General features: G+C 45.6%; 2 protein-coding genes across 2 annotated transcripts; one reads left to right on the forward strand and one right to left on the reverse strand.

The window, feature by feature from the left end:
• The first annotated feature begins 371 nt into the window (after positions 1–371).
• Positions 372–4,149, forward strand: LOC133924885 (uncharacterized). Its single transcript, XM_062370619.1, has 5 exons — positions 372–644; positions 742–1,864; positions 1,971–2,111; positions 2,354–3,654; positions 3,739–4,149. The coding sequence occupies exons 1-5, from the start codon at positions 531–533 to the stop codon at positions 3,838–3,840; spliced, it is 2,781 nt and encodes a 926-aa protein (XP_062226603.1). The 5' UTR covers positions 372–530; the 3' UTR covers positions 3,841–4,149.
• A 653-nt stretch (positions 4,150–4,802) lies between these two features.
• On the reverse strand, positions 4,803–7,991 carry LOC133924886 (late embryogenesis abundant protein At5g17165-like). The gene is made up of 2 exons (XM_062370620.1): positions 7,728–7,991; positions 4,803–5,343 (listed from the first exon to the last, which is right to left on the reverse strand). The coding sequence occupies exons 1-2, from the start codon at positions 7,808–7,810 to the stop codon at positions 5,076–5,078; spliced, it is 351 nt and encodes a 116-aa protein (XP_062226604.1). The 5' UTR covers positions 7,811–7,991; the 3' UTR covers positions 4,803–5,075.
• Positions 7,992–20,547: the final 12,556 nt, after the last annotated feature.

Here is a 20,547-nt window from a genome sequence, read left to right on the forward strand (position 1 = left end):
AGTAGTCTTAGAGTTGGACTCTATGATTTATTTTTTAATTTTTTGTTTCTTCTGGTTGTTAATCTATGGTTACAGTTAGTTAATCGATCAATTCGACGGTTAGATGTTTTGCTTTTTTATGAGATTTTTTAGGATTTTTCTAGGATTAATGTGGAGGAGCCTCCGATTAGTAAATATATGATATGATTGAAGAGATGAGAGCGAGTAACCACGTGGCATACTGCGGTTGGGCCAACAGCTACAGTACGCTAATAGAGTTGGGGTCCCGGTTACTGAAACAGTGAAACGTTCGGGAAAAAAAAGAGGAAGAAACAAACAGGCCGCTCCAACGGTCGAGCTCCTCGAATTCAAATCCAGCTACACTTGTTTTTTTATCCTCCTCCCAGCTCCTCTGCTTCCCTTTTCCCCATCGCTTCTCCACACGCCCACCGAACCGAGCCAAATCGGACGAGAGGAGAGGAGACAACAATGGACGCGAGGAGAGGACAACGTGATTGGAGGAGCACCGCCGCCCGCAGCCAGTAGCGAGGATGGACTTACACGCGCTACCCCGCCGCGACCTGCAGGCGCTGTGCAAGCGCAACGGCGTCCGCGCCAACATGACCAACGCCGCCATGGCCGACGCCCTCCGGGCGCTCCCCACGGTAAGGAAGGCGCCCCTTGCTCGTCCCGTCACGCGTGCCGATCTCTAGGTCTGGGCACTGTGGGTTACTTGTTAGCTTACGCGTTCCGTAATTCTAGGTTGATGGGATCGAGGAGTACGACAAGCAGCCAGTCGCCGTGCCTGCGCCGGTCCTTAAGGCAGTGGCGGAGGAGGAGCGGCAGTGGGAGAAGCAGGGGAGCCCGCTCCCGCGCGGCCGCCGAGCCACGGTCAAGTCGGTCGAGCCCATCAAGCCAGACGACGGTAAGGAAGAGGAAAAGGATGATGCGAAGCAGGAGTCAAACAAGGAGGAAGCGCCGGCACTTGGCGTTGGGCGGCGTGGTGCTAGCCGGCGGGCTCGGCCCGCCCCTGCCGTGCCTAAGCCAGCGGGCAAGGCAACGGCGGAGGACGAGAAGCAGGGGAGCCCGCTCCCACGCGCCCGCCGCGTCACGGTCAAGTCGCACGAGCCCATCAGGTCGGAGGACGGCGAGGAGGAGGAGGAGGATCTGAAGCGGGAGGCGAACAAAGAGGACGCGCCGGCCCTTGGCGTGGCGCGGCACGGTCCCAGTCGGCGCGCTCGGCCCGCGCCAGTCGTTTCTAAGCCGGCGGCCAAGGCAACGGTGGCGGAGGAGTCGCAGGGGAGCCCGCTACCGCGAGGCCGTCGCGTCACCTTCAAGTCGCCCGCGCCCATCAGAAAGGAGGATGGCGAGGAGGACGAGAAGGAGGATATGCAGCGGGAGGGGAGCAAGGGGAACGTGCCAGCCCTAGGCGTGGGGCAGCGCGCTGCTGTGTCTGCGCCGGTTGGCAAGGTAGTAGCGGAGGAGGAGCATCGGGCCCCGATCCCGCGCAGCCGCCGCTTCAAGGTCAAGTCGCCCGACCCCATCAGGCCGGAAGACGGCGAGGAGGAAGATAAGGAGGATTTGAAGAGGGGGGAGGAGGAGGGGCCGCCAGCACGCGGCGTGGCGCGGCGCGGTGCCAGCCGACGCGCTCGGCCCGCCCCTGTAGAGGCGGCTACAAGGAGAAGGGCCGCGGAAAGTAAAACTGAGGAAGGCAGCGTGGCCGTGGAGGCCGTACCGATTCCGACCGCTCGACTGCTTAGGCCGACTATGAAGGCGGCGGTGGACCCGGCGGGGGCAGAGGAGAATGTGCCGCGAAGGGCAACGAGGAGGGCCGCGGCGAGGAACTCCGCTTTGCAGCAGGAAAAGGATCAAGAGGAGCCGCAAGGTGACAAGAGAGTTTGATTTCAATCAATTTGTCAGCGCCATTTGATTTCTCGCCTCTTATATTCGCTGATGCCGTTTTTTTTTTTTTTTTTTTTTTGCGAAACCAGGTGTCATCTCTGATGCAGAGATTGTGCCTGCACCGCTTTCTGACGAGGGATGTGATCAGCCTGAAGATGTGGAAAAGGCTACAGCTCCTCGGAACGAAGAGCAAAACGAGGTGATCGACGAACCGCAGCAGGAACACAAAGGTGAGACACCTCCTTTTATGGCAAAGAAAATTTTATTGCGCTATACGCTGTCGCATCTTTTCAGAGATTGTGACATATTTCTGATCTGCACGAATCTCAGAGCAGATCCGACGGCTCAGAACTTAGGGGACATCCTAGGAAAAAAACCCACGTCCCCTGCTTTCAGTTTTTTGGTAGCTGTTGTGTCTTAGCTACTAAAAGAGATATATTTTTGTTTGTTGCTGTTCAATTGGAAATTTCAGAGGTAGTGATGGAAGAGGATGAGATACTGACGGAGGAGACTCTAGAAGAAGAGACACCTGTGACTGATCAGGAATGCGCGGATAAATCAGCAGTGCACGAGCAACATTGTCCTACTGCCTTGCTCAGCGAGGAGGATTCACCTATTCTAGGTCTCGTAGCCGGAAAGGCCGTTGAGAAGGATAACGGTGCCCATTTTCAGGACAGCGCAGGTTCCATTGTGGGGCCGTTGGACAAAGGGATGGGCGAGGAGATCCATCATGCTGGTGAAGAGATGGAAATGGAGCCCGTCACTGAGGTGCCGCAGGCCCCCGTGACATCCAGTGATCCCAGCGCAGAGGTTGGTATCGCCGGCGACGCCAACCATGGCAACGAAGCAGATAATTTCAAAGAAGTGCTGCATAGTGCAGCGAAAATCAATGAGGTCGGCACAGATGATGGTCCTGTCTCTCAAGAGGAGGAATATATGGCTGTTGAGGGGCATGACACCGCGGCTGGCGATGAGGCCATTTCTCTTGATATCTCCGGCAAGATTAGCCAGAGAGTTGAGGTGAAGGCAGTAGAGATGCCTGATGAGATGCCACTGAACTCAGCTGCACTGGATACCTGTGGTGCCGGTGAACAGAGTGAAGTGGCCAGTGTCGACAACGTAGGGGAAGTCATGGTGGCAGATGGCGAGGTTGTTGAAGAGAATACAGTAGTGGTCAATAAAGAGATGCTACAAGGCTCGGTTACATTGGATAAGGATGTTGGGGAAGATCACTTCGAATATGATTTTGTAGATGCCGATCTACAGAAGGAGGTGGTCACTGCAGACAACGTGCCTGAAGTCGCAGGGACAGAAGACGAGGATGTCAGGAAGAAGGCATTAGTGATCACTGACGAGATGCCACAGAACAGTGTTAAAATGGATGAGGATGAACAGAACGAAGCGATCAGTGTTGACACAGTGTCGGATGTCACCGGGACGGAAGACGAGGATGTCGGCAAGGAGGATGCCTTCACCGGCGACCTTCCGCAGGAGAACACCACTGAAGACATTACTTCGCAGTTGTATGCCAGCATGCTTGCCGATGTCACCAAATCCCTATCCAAGAGTATTATAAATGTGCAGCCAACGGTGTCTGGAGACGAGGTTGTATCAGTGTGCATGCACAAAAATAGCAGTGGGAAGAACATTACTGAACCAGAGGCATTGAAAGATGAGAAGGAAGAGAAGGAGGCCAAGAAATCTACAGAACTGGCTAAGCTCAGCCTAAGGAAGCTAAAAGCCAGGCTCAGGAAGAAGCTGATTGCCCAAGAGGTTAGACCAATTCACCTCTATTTATGTATTTCTTTGGTACATTTTGGCATTTGATTTGAAAACTGAATTGCCTTTAAAATGCAGCGCAAGGAAACCAAGAGGGTGGCCCTTGCCAGGGTGGACGAGAATGTTTGTCGATCCGATGCAAATGGGCAGCAGCAGATCCTCAAGCTGCAACAATATTAACCCGGAGAAGAAGCTAGATCTGAACTCTGATATACTGATATCACGTGTGCATGGCATATAGCATCAGGTTGTGAAACCATGGTTTCTCCAACCTCTGCATCTAACTTATGTTCTTGTGTTGGAGGGGCATGAAACGATTCGGCAGTGTTTCTGGTCCAAATCTAATCGGGCTAGTAGCACATTGTGCCCAGCTCACCAGTTTGCGTCTGTTTTATGAGTTATTTCCTAGTGTTGTGTGCATGTGTCAGTCAGCACCTGACCGTATCATACTGTTTGGAATTGGTTTGCACGTCATTAATCATTCTGAAACGTGTGTGTTTCGCTGCTTGACTGTTTTGGAACGAGCTTCATTGCTCCCACATTACATTCAATTGCCGAGTTTTGCCGGTCATGAGCTTCAATGCACGAGTCTTATGAACGCATGCAGTCCCTTAAGAAAATGAGATCAGTCCCTTCTAAATTGAGAAGAGGATGCTTAGCTAGATATTTCAGAAACCAGTGCCACACCACGAAATCCAAATTCCACAACAGCAAATCAGGAAGGCAGAGTACATGTTCTACATCTCGGCCCCAGTAGAACTTGGGCTGCAGCCGTGCAGCTCGTCCGATATTTTTTTTGTCAAATTCGAGAATCTTTGCAGGGGCCTGAATAAGAATGCTCCAATTGGCCAAAACGTTACCGTCACAATAAATTCTTGGATCCACATGGCTCATTGTTCGTCGTCCACCATATATTCCTGAATCCTGCACGTAATCTTCAACCGACCGAAACAATGTTGATCTCGCGTCAAGCGTGGTTAGCAGCCATTCGTCCACCGGTACCTGTCATGTCGTTCTCAACACTGAATACCTGAGCTAGGCTGATTCCAAACCAAACCGAAACCAACTATAGCCGTGCACATCTCAGATCTTTATGGTTAGCGACCATAAAATCATCAAGCCCACAAAACATGCACCACCAGTGACAAAGTACTTACGATACTGATTAGGACACAATTGCATCACAGCCACAAGCAACACGGGCACACGTCCGTTGCTTGCTCTTATTTCAGACACGAGCATCACGTTACTACTAACACTATTACCAGTTCTGATGCGCGCCATGTCTGATTTCATGCTAATAGTATTAGCACAGCCACACTACCGGTAGTAAGCAAGGAGCCCCAGCTTAACAGTGGTAGGTGTTGCAGTGCTAGGCTCGTCTTCGCAGTAGTGTGCTGCCGGCCCCGCCCGTCTCAGGCGACAGGGGGCTTCTCGACGTCCTCCAGCGGGCGGTACCACACCTTCTGATCCAGCACCGAGCCTCCACCACTCGCGCCGGCGTCCGGCGCGCCGGCGGCCAGCTTGGCGTCCACCACCGCGGGGCCGAACACGCCGGTCTTCGGGTGGGGCCCCCAGTACTTGTCGGGGTTCCCGGCGCTGCCGATCACATCGTCCGGCACGACGGACGGGCGCACCTGGTCCTCCAGGTTCTTGTCGTAGGCTGAGGCGTGCACGGCCCTCCTGCACACGTCAGATATACCGATCAGAGTGCTGGAGTGGTTGTTGAGACTTGGTGGAACAAACGTATCTGACGAACTTCGTGATAATAACAGATTAACAGACAGTACTATGATCAGAAAATTATTCCTTTCGCAAGAAAGGATAATAGAACAACCCCACCCACTTCTGTTGAGATGCACACAGATCAGTTGATAATTGCGACGTCCTATCATGCTATGTATAATTGAACCGAGTCACAAGAGTGGCAGGACAGACTGTACCAAGATCAGAAAAAAATATTCCTTTTACAAGAAACGATTATAGAACAATCCCACACGCTTTTTTTTTTTTTGCATATGCATAGATGAGCTTATAATTGCGACGTCCTATCATGCTAGGTTTAATTAAACTGACTCATAATAGTGTAGTACAATGTGTGCACACATTCAAGCATCACAATAATCTAAGGGTGAACTAGAAACCAGAATTTCGCAGAAGGTAACGTGTTTATAAGCTTCTTTGAAAATGCGAGAAATTCATGAGAAACAATTCGATTCCTGCATTGAATTTGGAAAGTACTCCATGTACAATGTAGTGACAATCCACGAGGCATGGCAAAGCAAACCAAAATTTAGCTAACACCACGGTGCCATATCTGTATATCACATCTTCTTTGTCCTATCGACACGGTGGGTGACACCAGATCAGCATCGGCTTGAGTAGGTGGCTTAAAAGTTCAAACACCCCAGCACTAAACAAAACATGGGGTACACGCGTGATGCACGGCTGCACGCACGGTCGAGCACACATGGGGCAGCCACCGGAAATCCCCGTGCTCTCAGGCCTCACCAGACACCAGCTGCAGGGAAGAGGAGAAGGCGAGAACGTGGGAGGCAACGACGGGCAGAGCACTGAGCACTGAGCAGCTCCAGTTGGCGCACTCGCAGTCGGTGGCTGCGGATAAAGAGCGCGAGGCCCTCCATCCCGCTCACGACTCCCACCCGTACCGCCCCGCCGCACCCCCGCACCGTCCGATGGACTTGTCACCTAGCGACGGCCCCGATCGGTCGTCGGGCCGGAGGCGGAACAGCCCAGCACGAGCACGAGAGGGAAGGGAATCGTACGGGCAAGATGCCAAAGGACGGCCGGTGGGGCCCGGCAGACCAGAGGCTTCTGGTGTGGACTGCTGGCCCGGGCCCACCGTCAGTCGCACCAACTTGTTGTTCACCTCACCCGCTCACCCGGTTTTTGTCTGTTTTAGCTTGCACTAAAAGAATCAGTCTGTAAAATAAATAAAAACTACTTACTATTAGATTATAGATAGTGAGATTTTATAATATATTTTTTATATTTTTGTTTACTTGGTTTTTTGGCTTCGTATAGTTAAATTTGTTGTGAAATATACATTATTAGTATTGTATATTTTTAAGTATTCATATTTTTTTTGAAAAAACGTAAGGTTAAAATTACTACAGTAAAAAATCGAAAACAGATGTAGTAACTTGGTTAATAGATTGTAAAATTTCGTAGTATAATTTGATTTGTAGATGATAAGAATCCGTTTTTATATATGATTGTGTTTTTAATTTTAAAGCTAAAATCCATAATCATAATTAAAAAAACAGCAGGCCTTATTTTCTTTGAGTAAAAAACAAGATAAATGCTTGCAACATGGCAGGTTTAGTTGGATGGATGGACGAACGGACGGGGACTGGAGCGACAACTACCGCGCACCGAACTATCCATCCGGAGAGCGATCCGTCGGCCTATGGGTGGTCGCTGCGCAAGTGCGCAGTTTGATGTACACACGAACTGTTTCTGATCTCCTTTGTGTGGGTGGCGCCGGAGTCTAGTGGTGTTTGGCCTTTTCCTTCCTCCCCAGACGCAGTTCCACTGAAGTGACAGACTCATCGACAGTGAGGTGCAAAATATCTCCATAGATCTGACTCGATTGGTAATGGAAGGGTTCTACTGCTAGTGCTCGGTGAAGTTCTAGGTGCTGATTACAGCTTGGTGGAAGTATTGTATTCGCAGACTGCCGGATGATTTCATTAAACAGTATGGGCGATGTTCCCGAAGTATTGGGTTGCCACATGTAGAACTCTAGATCATGGTTCTAACAAGATAATCTTGCTAGTTGTTAAAATCTACTATCATCTTTGGCATCTAACGGCATACTAAAGCCACACAAAACAAGATTTTTTCTTCTGCATCAGGTGTTGTCCACCGAGCTAAATACTCCGATGTCGGAGGAAAAGCTGTGCAAGAAACACTGTCCAAGGCACTCACAGCAAATTGCTCCACACAAGCAAGATCTTGGACGAGCCTAGCAAGAACAAGGCTGCACCCCATATAATAGGAGAGAAGATTTGTGATCACAAGTGCGGCTGTGCCTGCCTGCGTACCTCGGGGAGGCGGCCTTGCCGGCCAGGACGCGGGCGACGAAGTTTCCAGCGATCACCCGCCCCCTGGAGTTAGCTGCTGCCATGCAAAGATCGACGGGTCGGGGAGGAGAGATCAAGTTATCGGGCGAACAGTACCGTGCTCTGCTGCGAGATGGGGGAGAAGAGAAAGAGAGTGGTGGTGGTGGGTTTTCAATTCTGTGGACTCCTCGTTCCAACACCGCTCTGCCTGCTACACTTACATAGGATCCAGATCTCCTGAGATTAACGTCACAATGGCTGTCGCTGACGCGTAGATCCGGCTCTACATGTCAGCGACAGCACGCGACGTCTAGATCCTCGTTCACTTACATAGCGCCCCGGGAGGCAACAGGGATGCCGGAGCCGGTACACTAGCGTACAGCGGCTGCTATCCAAAAAGAAAAGGGAGTGGCGTTACGGGCTTACGGCTATTGGGAAACAATACTGACGGCAACCTTGCTAATTGCGATTGGCACAACCAACTGTGCGTACCTACCAACGGCCAGCGGCATGGATGCCCGTCGAGAGACCGTGTACCTCTCAACCTCCGTCAGCGGTGGACCGTCTGATTAGTGAATAGTGATAAACTGGTTAGTGCGTAAATTGTTGTAGAGATGGCGCTATCCATGTAGTATTTATTTGAAGGCAAGTGTATGTAAAAAAGAACCAGATTATTCCTGCCACACGTAATGCTGCAATTTTTGTTTCATAGTATGTCTTATTTTAGCCCTTCGCAAAAAAAAGAGTATGTCTTATTTTAGGTCTTTTCTTATGACGAAGGAATGGTGGATGGTAGCTGAAGTATTTCTTCTCGTGGTTTGACTAGGATGCAGGGGAAAGATACTACTGATAAAGAATGGAATATTATAGTAGGAATACTCAAATGGCGAGATCGTCTTGTCAAAATTTTCGTCTACTAGAATTAACTTATGGGTAGTCCATATCAAAATCACTAGTACTTTGGACTTGGAAAGCAAGTAGGCAATATAATCGCGTCTCCTTTGTTGGTGGTTAGTGGACAATTTCAATTATTCTTCAAAACCATGCAAGTTGAACATAATTTTGCTAGTTCCCCGAAACGGAATGTTAAAATAACTCAATATTTCTTGGGTGGGTTTGGTGGAGCTAAGAAAGACATTGCAGTTAAAATAACTGATTAATGAGTGGTCTATCTATAGATGAGGGTAGGGTTATTTACAGTGGCTGCGGGCTGGTACATGGACTGAGTTACAATAGGGTTTTGATGGGGCTGGAGCATAGGACTGAGTTACAATAGTAGTTTCCTATGCTGAGGCCCGTCCGCCCTCCCTCTCTTTCTCTTGGTTTGGACCGAGCCCATCCGTCCGAGCCTATCTCTCCAAGCTGGCTGCCGCCCCACCCTCTCTGCTTTGCGGCCCAGCTCAAGCCGCCAAACAACTACCAAGCCGAGCTCCGACTCGTCTTTCTCCTTCGACCACTCGCCTCCCCGCTCCCGCGCTGTCACTGCTGCCATTTCCAATCAGACCCACCTCCTTTCGCCTCCCCGCCCAAGCACCAAACCGCCGCGCGCACACACCCTTTCCCCTCCCTTTCCCCTCTTCAATCGCGTGAAATGGTCATCCGTTGCCATGTTGGCCCATGCGGGTTTATCTCTAGCGATGAAGTCCGACTGGATCATGTGTCTCTCCCTCTCCCTTCCCCTCTATAAATTATATGCCATCGAGTTCGCCGTTCTTTCACGTACCCCGTCCAATCTTTCCGTCCTCTCTCCTCACCTAGTTCATCGTCGTTGTCGTCTCCAGTGAGTCGTGCCACCACCACCGCCATGCCGTCTCCAGCTTCACTAATTGCCCCTTCGGCTTCGTAGGGAACTCCGGAGGTGAGTCCTAAGGTCCCCGTCCCCGATTGGCCACCGAAACCTTCTCCCCGACGCACTCCGACCATCTCTGCCACTTGTCCTCATCGCCCGGTCACCCCGCTGCCGCTCCGACCCCATCAACGCTTGGGGTAAGATCGTCGGCCCTCCCTCTCTCTTTTCTGCCGCTCGTCGGTGAAACCTAGCCATCGAAGCCCCCTTTCCAGCCAACTCCGACCACTCTCCGCTGCATAGCGCTGCTGCTAGCCGCTCGAGTCCACCATGGACCCATGGACCAAAGGCTCTTCTCGATCCACAGCCATATAGACCCGGTCCACACCCTTTCCCCTTTTAAAATAATTCTTTTTGATTTATGACGTCAGCATTAGTAATGCCTTGCGCAATAATTAGTTTTTAGTATAAAAATAAACACTAAAAATTGGTAGTTTTGCAGAAAAGCTCCTACAACTTCGAACGATTATAACTTTTTGCTCGTAACTCTGATTTAGGCGATCTTTATACTTAAATTCTCATAGCGATATGTAGAATCTTTTTAGAGGGTTTTTTTTACCATATTTTAGTATTGTTTGGTGTACTGTTCTTATATCTGATTGTGTACTTGTGTAGATGAGTCAGTTCAAGAGCAGTTCAAAAATTTGCAGGAAGAAGATTTTGAAGGAACCATGCGTCACCTTGATGAAGGCAAGTGTCTTGACCATATTGTGAGCCTAGTTTTCATTTAAAGTCGTTTTCACAAAAGATGCATGTTATTTTTGTGGTGAAATGGGTAGTATACTAAACACTAGCTTTATATACAGGTTTTACACTTGTAGATGCCTATTTTCTCAATAATGTCATGTTTCGATTTAGTCATACTTTTAGATAAACATGTAGTATGTAGGTGATGAATCATAAGCTATGAAATTAAAAGTTATGATAAAAGTAGGTTATTGTATTTGTTGTTGTTAAGGGAATTAACAACAAGAAATCTAGGGTTTAGGGAAGAACGGAATGTTGGTATGTGCCTGCTGATGTGTTCCAGGCATGGTTATCCTTGGATGGATATTTTTCGATGATTACCCTTGCTAGATGGTTGGTGGTCTTGCCCAGACCATGTTAAGGACTGATTCATGAAGTGACCACCTATGACAATAGTACAACCACGAGACCTACATGGTATAGCTTGGCTAAGTAACTAGATGTTCTCCCAGTGATGTATGAGCCAGCAGGATGTGTAGAGAAGGAAGGGATACTTCTCAATTTTACCTGGCATAAGAGGGGACTCCTGGGGTGAAGAGTTACTCCACTTATGTACAACGGTGAAACCCTAGTGAGCAAGCGCGTACTGGGAAACTCTTTAGAAAAACCTCGTAGTGATCTCTTGGCGCACACCCCAGAAGTGTGTAAGATACTGATAGGTACCAACAAAAGAGTTGATCATGACTCATGGGTAAAATGTACGACCTCTACATAGTGTCAAACTGAATATTTAGCCGTGCTCATGGTTATGAGTGGTATGGACCCTCACATAATTAGCTGGGTGGATGTTTTTCCTTGGTTAAGAAATGGTTGAATTCTCGGAGGTTAAAGGAGATATGTTGGACATCTTTTCTTTTGAAAAACTGCTTTTCCGTAGCTTCAGGCAAAAATTGGCTTTTATGCTAGTTGAAACCTAGAAGATAGAAAATCTTGGTTTAAACCTCGATGTCATACTTTCCCCATTTGATGAGTAGCGGAAATACTCACGCTTGCTTTCCAGAAGGTGAAGTTTTTGAAGAATATCCTGAAGACGGTGTAGAGTGCTGGGTTTATGGCGCTTCCGGTCGACTGCCTAAGTTGTGGGCACTGAGTTGTTATTTATTTCTGCTGTTATATTTTTTTCTTTAGACCGTGTGGTCATTTTATAATAAATAACGTTGTAATAATGAACATTGTGTCTGATTTTCACTATTGATGTCGCTATATATATGTTTAAACTGATCCTAACATACATATAGTTCACATTCGTTTTGGTCTTAAAACTGGATGTGATAGGTATGAGTCTTTATAAGTGCTAAACCTCTTCTCTAACACCTTCTATTTTGCTCTCCATGTCATATGAAATCTCATACCCAAATCTGGTACTGATAGCATCCATATCTCAAAAATGAGACATACTAGTCTTCTTCATAATCTCTGAGTACATTACATTTGCATCATAATCAGCGCTCATATTCCTGTATGCGCACAGAGGTTGGCTCAAGTTGTAAGTATGTGGCTTAACAATAGATGCTAACCATACTGTGTCACACCTCGGTAAGAATCCATGAACTCGCCAAGAGCAATCTTGAGCTAAACATTTGACGTCATAGGTCCGAGGATTAGATATTACCACCTTGAACTCCCTCGCCTTCGAGAAACACCATCTCTTCACTGCATGCTACAGATGGACCTTATCATAAAATATCTGGCCTTTGGTTACCATGATAGAATCATACTCCCATACCGACTGTAACACCCTACTTTACAACTAAACATATTTTATTCGAATATGGAAAATTTTAGCAATATTTCCCCAATAGTTGCGGTATAACTGACCACACAATTCACAGGCAGACAAAATATGATATAAATAATGTAACCACAACATATATCTATCTACACCATATACAGGATTACTTCTTCAAGTAGAAAGCTTATTACAGCACGAACGACATACTGCCAAAAATATGGTTTTCAAACATAAGTTTAGATTATCGGTATTGTCATAAGGTAGTGCGTGCAACTACCAAATCCATCCCCAAAAACTGCACATCAACAACCTAAGCGTACCTGAAAAAAATGAGTTAACGAGGTGAGACAAGCTCAGCAAGTAACGGCTATGAATGTAAACACATCTCTCTAGATTAAAGAGTATTTTAGATACAATCATTTTTCTCACCATGAAAAGCCAAAACATATGAGTTTTAAGCCATAACAATCTTGATTTACCTGTCAACGGAAACACAACAACAAACTCCAATACGATCTCCCATATATCATGGCACTAACCCCTCTGTATTCTTCAAACATTATAATAAATGTATGAATGCCATGATGCAACTCCATTTGAGAGTTTTGCGCTGGGCGATGCCAACCTCTCATGCAACTCCATGTACCGGTACGAATCACGCACGATGGCAGTGATCGGCCTTTATCAACATATGAAATGGATAGATGCAAATGTATGTATGTGAATTGACGTCAATTCTTAGTTTTCTTTTGATAATTCTTTTTCATGAGTATCACCACTACTAGTTCATGACATCACCGATATACTCAAAATCAATGAAATGACATTGATTTAATTCGTCAAATGCGACATCATTCATCATATGAATAAATTGGAAAATATCAGATATTTCAATTTTATCTGTGAAATAAGTAAGACATGAATATAAACATAACATTGAATTACACCCCCACGTTACTTGCCTTTTACCGAAGGCGACGAAGGAATTCGATTAGATATGACCGGAAGCACTACCACCTGTACAAGCACATTTTAGTACTAAAGCACATCTGAAACACATATAATGTGAAGCGTCATTCCTACGCCTGAAAACATCGCATACACGTCAACACTTCGGGACATGCCGAACGGAAACTCCTAAAGCATAAATTGATGTGATATCTCTACTCCAGAGTTGAATTAGAATTCTTTTACTGGTTAAACCTTATTTGATCAAGAGGAATGAACATCTCAATTTGGATGTCACATCTTCGCTTTAGCGATGGCTATCGAAAGCAATTCAGATTATCGATCACGCATCTGATGGAAATCGACTGATTCAATTGAATCTCAATTGCCTAGGATTATGTAGGAGTCACCTTCGAAGGTTTGACGACAAATCCAGCGAAATCAGAAAATTTTCCAATCCTTTTTTTTTCACCTTTTCCTTTTTCCTTTTTCTCCTTTTTCTTTTCTTTTCTCCTTTTCTTTTCTTTTCTTTCCTTCTTTCTCTTTTCCTTTCTTCCTTTCTGGCTTCTTCTTCCTTGCTTCTAGCTCCTGCTTGCTTGCTTGCTTCTCACGGCGGCCGGCATAGAGCACGACTGTAACTGCAGGGCAGCGCGGCGGCGATGGCTCGTAGGCGCACAGGCTGGCAACTGTAACTGCAGTGGCGCGCAGGCTGGTGATGGCAGGTGCAGGTTGGGCTCGGACGGCGGACGGCGCAGCGAGCTCATCGCAGCGACGCACGGTGATGGGGGGGGGGGAGAGAGATGAGCGCAAGAGGCTCTAGATGGATCGGGTTGAGGGCCGATCCATCCGGTATTTATCTATTTTTTTATTTTTTTTAAAACAATCAATGGTCTAAGTTTATTGGACTTGCTACGGGTCACAAAGTGCTCAGAACGGACATATGAATAGCAAAATGGGTTCGTCTCGACGAGATGGACGCAACAACGGTCTCCGATCGTCCATACGAGCAACGGATCAAAAAGTCAACTATTTGGTCAAATCTCTTTTTTTTCTCTCTCTCAATTATTCGGTATTACACCGACTCTTATCCATCATTCATCGTCAACTTCTGCAGAACAAAATTTGACCATTCTTCTGAGATTCCTACACCCGAGTCCACAAATATGCGGAACTCATCGTTATCTATCTCCATCTAGTCCACTAATGTCTCGTCCTGCCCTCTCTAATCAGCACGCATCATACTGATTTTCTTCCCCGTCGTTACGTTCTTCTCATGCAGTCTGTATCTCAACTGATGCACTAGTCTACGGGGATACCTTCGTAACCACACTCTCATGCACTTCCTCATGGATAACATTTTCACCAACAAATTCTTCGAACATGTAACCTCCAAGAGTTCCCACTCCCAGCCGGTTTCTCGACATCTAGGAATCAAAATCTTCATCGTCAGCTGCTGATGTGCCGGATTGAATTGCAGCAGATTATACAACCAACCTAACACTTAGAGATCTTTGAGTCTCTCCTGTACTATGCAATTATGTGTCCACATATTGGAAGCTACTCAGATCCATCCTATTATCACAATGCATGATATGTCTAGGACTCTAAAAAATCATGAACCCAACTATAGTCAACATTCCTGATTCAACAACCATACTATACTCAATTAGGTTAAATAATTGTAATCAACATACAATAGTTACGACCACAAATATCAAGTATTATCACAAACGTACTCTTTCTGTTGATATCATTCTAAATATATCGCTGTCAAAAACAATTACTCCATTTCGATTCTAAATATCCTACAGCTATGAAATATTTGTATTACATAATCATAATAATCTGACTTCAAATTAGTAAAGATTGAAAAATTACGAACTATGTATGCTCTATGTTAAATTATCTATTGTACGCGTATCTAAATTTCTCCATTCTAAATTCTAAATAAATCATATTTTTCTCCTTTCATTCTAAATACAATACTACAAAAATATACAATTACTACGTCAACAAAAAATATGTACGTATAATAATATCAAATTTTTAAATCATATTAAATAACATATTTTAACTCTACATTACTGAAATATTTGAACTTTTTCAACTACTCTATATTTCCTAACTACTATACTATATTTTCTATATATAGCCAATTTCCAAACCATACATACTCTACTCTAAATTTCATATCTTTATTCTCCTAAATTATCTACTCCACTTTACATTTCTCTAACTATTTTTCTACTATTTTTCTAAGTATTTATAACACCACATTATCTAAATATTCAAACTTTTCTACATATTCTACATTATGAACTACCCCAAACTATTCTAACCTAATTTTCAAACTATACTAAATTTTCTACCTAACTATTACAAATTTCTAAACTAGATCCTCTCTACTCTAAATTTCATATTCTAACTTTTCTAATTTTTCTACTATATTCTAGATATTTTATACTAATTTTTCCTACTCTATTCTAACTATTTACTATTATTTCTCAAAAAATGCAAGATTCTTATCGCCGCCATCGGGTTGCTCCTCGCCGGTCAAGGCCGCCACGCGTCACCTACCGTTGAAGCCCGGTCGTCGCTCGCTGGTCTGCTCCTGCCCGTTGCAGTCTCGCTCTCGCGCGCAGTTACCGCCACTCTCGACTATCGTCGTTACTCTCTGCTCGATCGCGCGCGTGGAAGACGAGAAACATAAGAGGATTTGATGGCCAGGATGATAGTAAAGATCTATCGGCATTTGGAATGCGGATAGACCTGATGTGGCACTTGTCAGTATTTCACATGCTGACATTTCATGACCCATCACCTATCCACACGCAAAATACCGACAAGCCAGTACGTTGCACGAACATCCTACGTAGCCCACCCCTTTAGCTGGACCCACAACATATCGTCGTTTTGTGTGCTGACTGGCCTCCGGGTCCCATGCCACATAGGCTATCGGCATGCGGAATACCGATAGGTCCCGTGCCGGCATTCCGTGTGCCGATAAATATCTATTTTTGTAATTTTTTGAATTTAACTATTATTTTTAATTTGCTAATAAAATAATATTATGAAAAAAAAAATCGACCTCGTGATCTCGTCTCCTTCGCGGCGCTTTAGCTCGTACCTGGGGCGGCGCTGCCTGTACCGTAGAGTAGTTTATTTGGCGCGCGAATATGCCGTGCCAGATGCGGATTAAGCACCGGCCCACCATTTCTGCTTGCCAGTCCCTTCCACAGTTCCACGCCAGTCAACATGTGCTGCCCTCGTGTGCGTTAGGACGGACGCCACGGATCATAATAGCGACACCGAAGCATATGGCCTTGTGCAGTAATTTTTTTACCAACTAGATTAGTCGACTCACTCGCTGTTCTACGGAGATTATTGTAAATTTTCATGTTCAAAGAGCTAATTCAATAGACTGTAGTTTCCAAATGCCATTTTTGGAGCGCATCTATATTTTTTTGCCGTTTGCACGGCCGATGCCATCCAGCCGGATAAGCACCGGACACCCGTCCAGGAGCAGGTCATGTAGGCGCATGACTCCCGCGTCGTGCCGCGCCCAGCTGAAGCCGTCGTCGTCCCATGCGGATAGACAGACGATCCGTCCAGCCTCCGCCCGGTGCAACAACGACGCGCCCTGCCAGGCCTCATGATAGGCGATACCGTCCTCGATGCGGTTGCTGACACGTCATCGCTGGCTCATCCCTCATGCCTGGTTTCTTCTTCTTCAGGGGAAGTACTCGTCTAATTAATATATGGAGCGATCGGTTACCTGGTCGTGCGAGCGTTCGACGTGACGCGCATGGGACCGTCCCCGAGTGCCACCGCCCGCGCGCCGGGTGACGGCAGTGGAACTGGAAGTCGATCTGGAACCAGATGCGGGTTGTACGCGATACGCCCCGGCCATCCGTCGTGCTCCTTTCGCCGTATCGGTGGAGAATGGAGTGTGGCAACGCGGAGCGGTGGCCGTCGGCTACTGCGTATCGGAATCTTACCTCCATCGATGCGATTATTGATCGGTTGGGAGTCAAGATGCCGCGCGCAGGTGTTCGTTCGCGAATTGCATAAAAACACGGAACTAAAAAAGAGTCTAAAGCATAATACATGTTCCTGCATGAGTAGTTCAACTCCGGCCACACGCATCATGTGATACAGATGCTACAATAATCTTATCTCTTCATTGAAAAAATAAGGAAACTATGTTCGATTTCCTTATCCGTATGATTTCCCACGTTTTCCGCGGCGTCACGCACAACTCATTGAGGACACGCCTTTTTTCCCACAACGGGATAAGCACCGGTCACGCATGACTCGTCATCTTGACAGTCGTGAACGAAACTCGTGTACGCTTTGAATCACATGAAGAAAAAGGACCGGTCTACACTTTGGACGGTCGTCCGCGATTGCCACCGTGCTGCGCACGTCAAGAGGCAAGGCGACCTACATGCACCGGCCATGACGGATCCATCCAAAATTTAATCCGGGCGTGTGGGATTCTTCTTAGAAAAGTTTGAGGTTGGTCGCGTTTCATACTAGCTGATATGGACGTCTTTGTTCATGTTTTTTCTTTGTTGAGTATTTTTTTAAGAAGCACCAGTATCTCTATTTCTTAAAGTCTCTACTGCATGTCTACACACGTTCCGCTCCCGTTCCCGTCTGCTCCTAGCCCAAATCCGCACGCACGGTCCTGGAACACGTCCACCCCGCTCTTCCTCCATTTAATCGTGCATCCGTCCATTGGTTGATCGTCCGTCTGTCCGCATCGCACGTCCGCTTCCAAACCTTAGCACCAGACCTCCTACTCCTCCGTCTGTTGCCACATCCTCCTCCGATCCCCTATCCTCCTCCACTGGATCCTCTACCGTGCCGCCGCTCCTTCACCAACAACCGTGCCACCGTCCCGGTTCCCCGGCCACCGTGAATGCTCTATTCTGGAAGCTTGGAATATTCTTCATCCCTGTGTCATTTATCCTGAATGTTCAGAGCGATGAGAAAATTCTTGTTTGATGCACTATATATATTCCTCTGTGTTCATTGTGTTCTTCCAATGCACCAAGAAAAATCAGTCGTGTTAAAATTGCTCAGTTTCGGGGCTTGTATATCTTCCTTTGTTGCTTCTGAAATCTCCTATCTGGATAGTGGCCAAACTGCCAAGGACAGTAAATCTTGTTCAATCGTGTTAAAATTGCTCAATGCAATTACCAAAGCACTCGGTAAAATTCTAGTTTGGTGCACTGTATATCTTCCCGTTTGTTGCTCAAATGATGTTTACCTTTTGCTATTTTAAGTTACTGTTATCGTGCTCCTTGTGATCATGTAGTTGTCTTATGGCATGTTTGGTTTAAGAAGTCAATTGATCCTAAACGAAATGATCCATCATGAGATCATCTCATGATTTTTGATAGGATGACTCCATTCCTCGTGTATACTAGATATGTGCTTAGGGATGAGGTGATGATGGATCAACCTATCCCATTTCTCAAACCAAACAAGAAAATGAGGAGTGAGATGATCCATCACCACCCCCATTTCTTAAACCAAACAAGAAAATGAGGAGTGAGATGATCCATCACCACCCCCATTTCTCAAACCAAACAAGAAAATGAGGAGTGAGATGATCCATCACCACCCCCATTTCTTAAACCAAACAAACCATTATAGACTTGCCCTAGTCCGTGCTAGATTTTATGATTTTTTAAACCCTATTCTACTACTATAAAATGATAGAGATTTTCTCAAATCTCTGAAAAGAAAAAACGCCTTCTTGTTTGTCCATTATCACTGTGTTCTTCTAATGCACTAACAAAATACAGGTGTTTAAGTTAACATGGCAAAAAATACTAGTCAAATTTCCCCTTATTTAACATGACGCTTCAAAATTAACATAATTTAGCATTTTCTATTTTGTAATGCTATTTTAATACTTAACTGCATAAAAACAATCTCAAATAATAATATTATCAATTAAACACCAAACAAAACAAGTCGAGAAATAACTAAACTTTTCTCCATACTACATAGACAATAAGCCCAAATTTCATAAACCGTTTATAACATGACAACAAGCTTCTCAGAGTTTTTATGGACAGGAGCTTATGTGGATAGTTAAGCTTAAGCTGGCTTATGCTCGCCCCCGTCTTCTTCCATCCACAACAGGCCCGGAGAAGGTGCCCGCTGCCTCCACCATACACTACAAAGGTCAGACTGATGGCTCATGCTTGCTGCTTTTCCTCTGTTTTTTTTTATACTTTTATTTATCACTTATCATAACTTCGTTTGAGGCTTATATAAATTTTCAAATTGTACATCAATCAGTTTGGCAATATTGAATTGCCTCTATTCGCCTATTGTAACTAGAATATAAAACCTAGAATTCATGGTTGATTTAATCTGGAAGGAGGTCTCACTTGAAACTATACATGTATTTCTTGCAAACAGTTTTGACTTTTTTCTTTCAAATTGGTGCAAACATTTAAGCTTAATAAACATTTTGTATGTAAATCTGATGGCACTAGAGCTTATTTTGATCTATTTGATCTTCATCTGGGAGGAGGCGAGACGGGTGGAAGGCTAGTGATCCTGAACGGCTACTACTACGACAGAACTGAGCACCTCATCATCAAGGAGTTCACGCCGTATCACACCCACACCAGGCTTCTGTTCCAACGTGAGTTGCTCTCATCTCCTGCAATTTATCTCTGGCTCTTTATTTATCCGTATCATTTGATTATTTTCATGAAACTTGGAAATGTAAGTAGATGGCGTTAAACCGTGGGTTGTGGTGACTGTAACTGAAAAATTTGGCTGACGACATGCCAATCGGTATACTCTGAACAAAGCTTGTAGACTTTTAAAATTCCAGTACCACAGTGGCTGTAAGAAGCTGTAAGAGTTAATATTAGAGTCAAGCAAAAGCTTTAGAGTTCATTTCTTAATTTGTTAGTAAGGGTTACTGCTCTTTTCTCTAATCTGTTGACTTGCTATCCATGGTACTGCTGGTATTTCTTTCCTTTGAATGCATATGCAGAGCTCCTGCCACTTTCCACCTTTAAAAAAAAAAAAATATTGACCTCAGACCAGAAAGTACCAGGTCTAGATGAATTTGATGAAAGCAGGTCTGGTTGAATCTAGCCTCTGAGATTCATCTTACTGATTTCGGAAAAGGTTTTCGCTGTCGCCCAAGTATGTTAGTTAAGCGAGCAAATTGGACTATTTATCAAAAGCGACTGCAAATATATGGCTTGATTTATCAATTGGGATAAAAATGAAGAATTCAGTGTGCTCTGAACAACAAATTTTGGACAAAACACAAGTGGTTTTGTTGTTTGTTCTGCAACTATGAAATTTACAACACTCTGTTCAGCTTCTTCACTAGAGCTGAGTCCACTATTTCTTCCATTTACCCTCTTATTTTTAAACTGCAGCTTCTTTACTAGAGCTGAGTCCACTATTTCTTCCATTTACCCTCTTATTTCAAACTGGGAAATTTACAATTCTGTTGTATCTCTTGGTACAAAACCTTGCAG

The sequence above is a fragment of the Phragmites australis genome, chromosome 7 (assembly GCF_958298935.1).
Source record: "Phragmites australis chromosome 7, lpPhrAust1.1, whole genome shotgun sequence".
In the NCBI taxonomy this organism is placed as follows: domain Eukaryota; kingdom Viridiplantae; phylum Streptophyta; class Magnoliopsida; order Poales; family Poaceae; genus Phragmites; species Phragmites australis.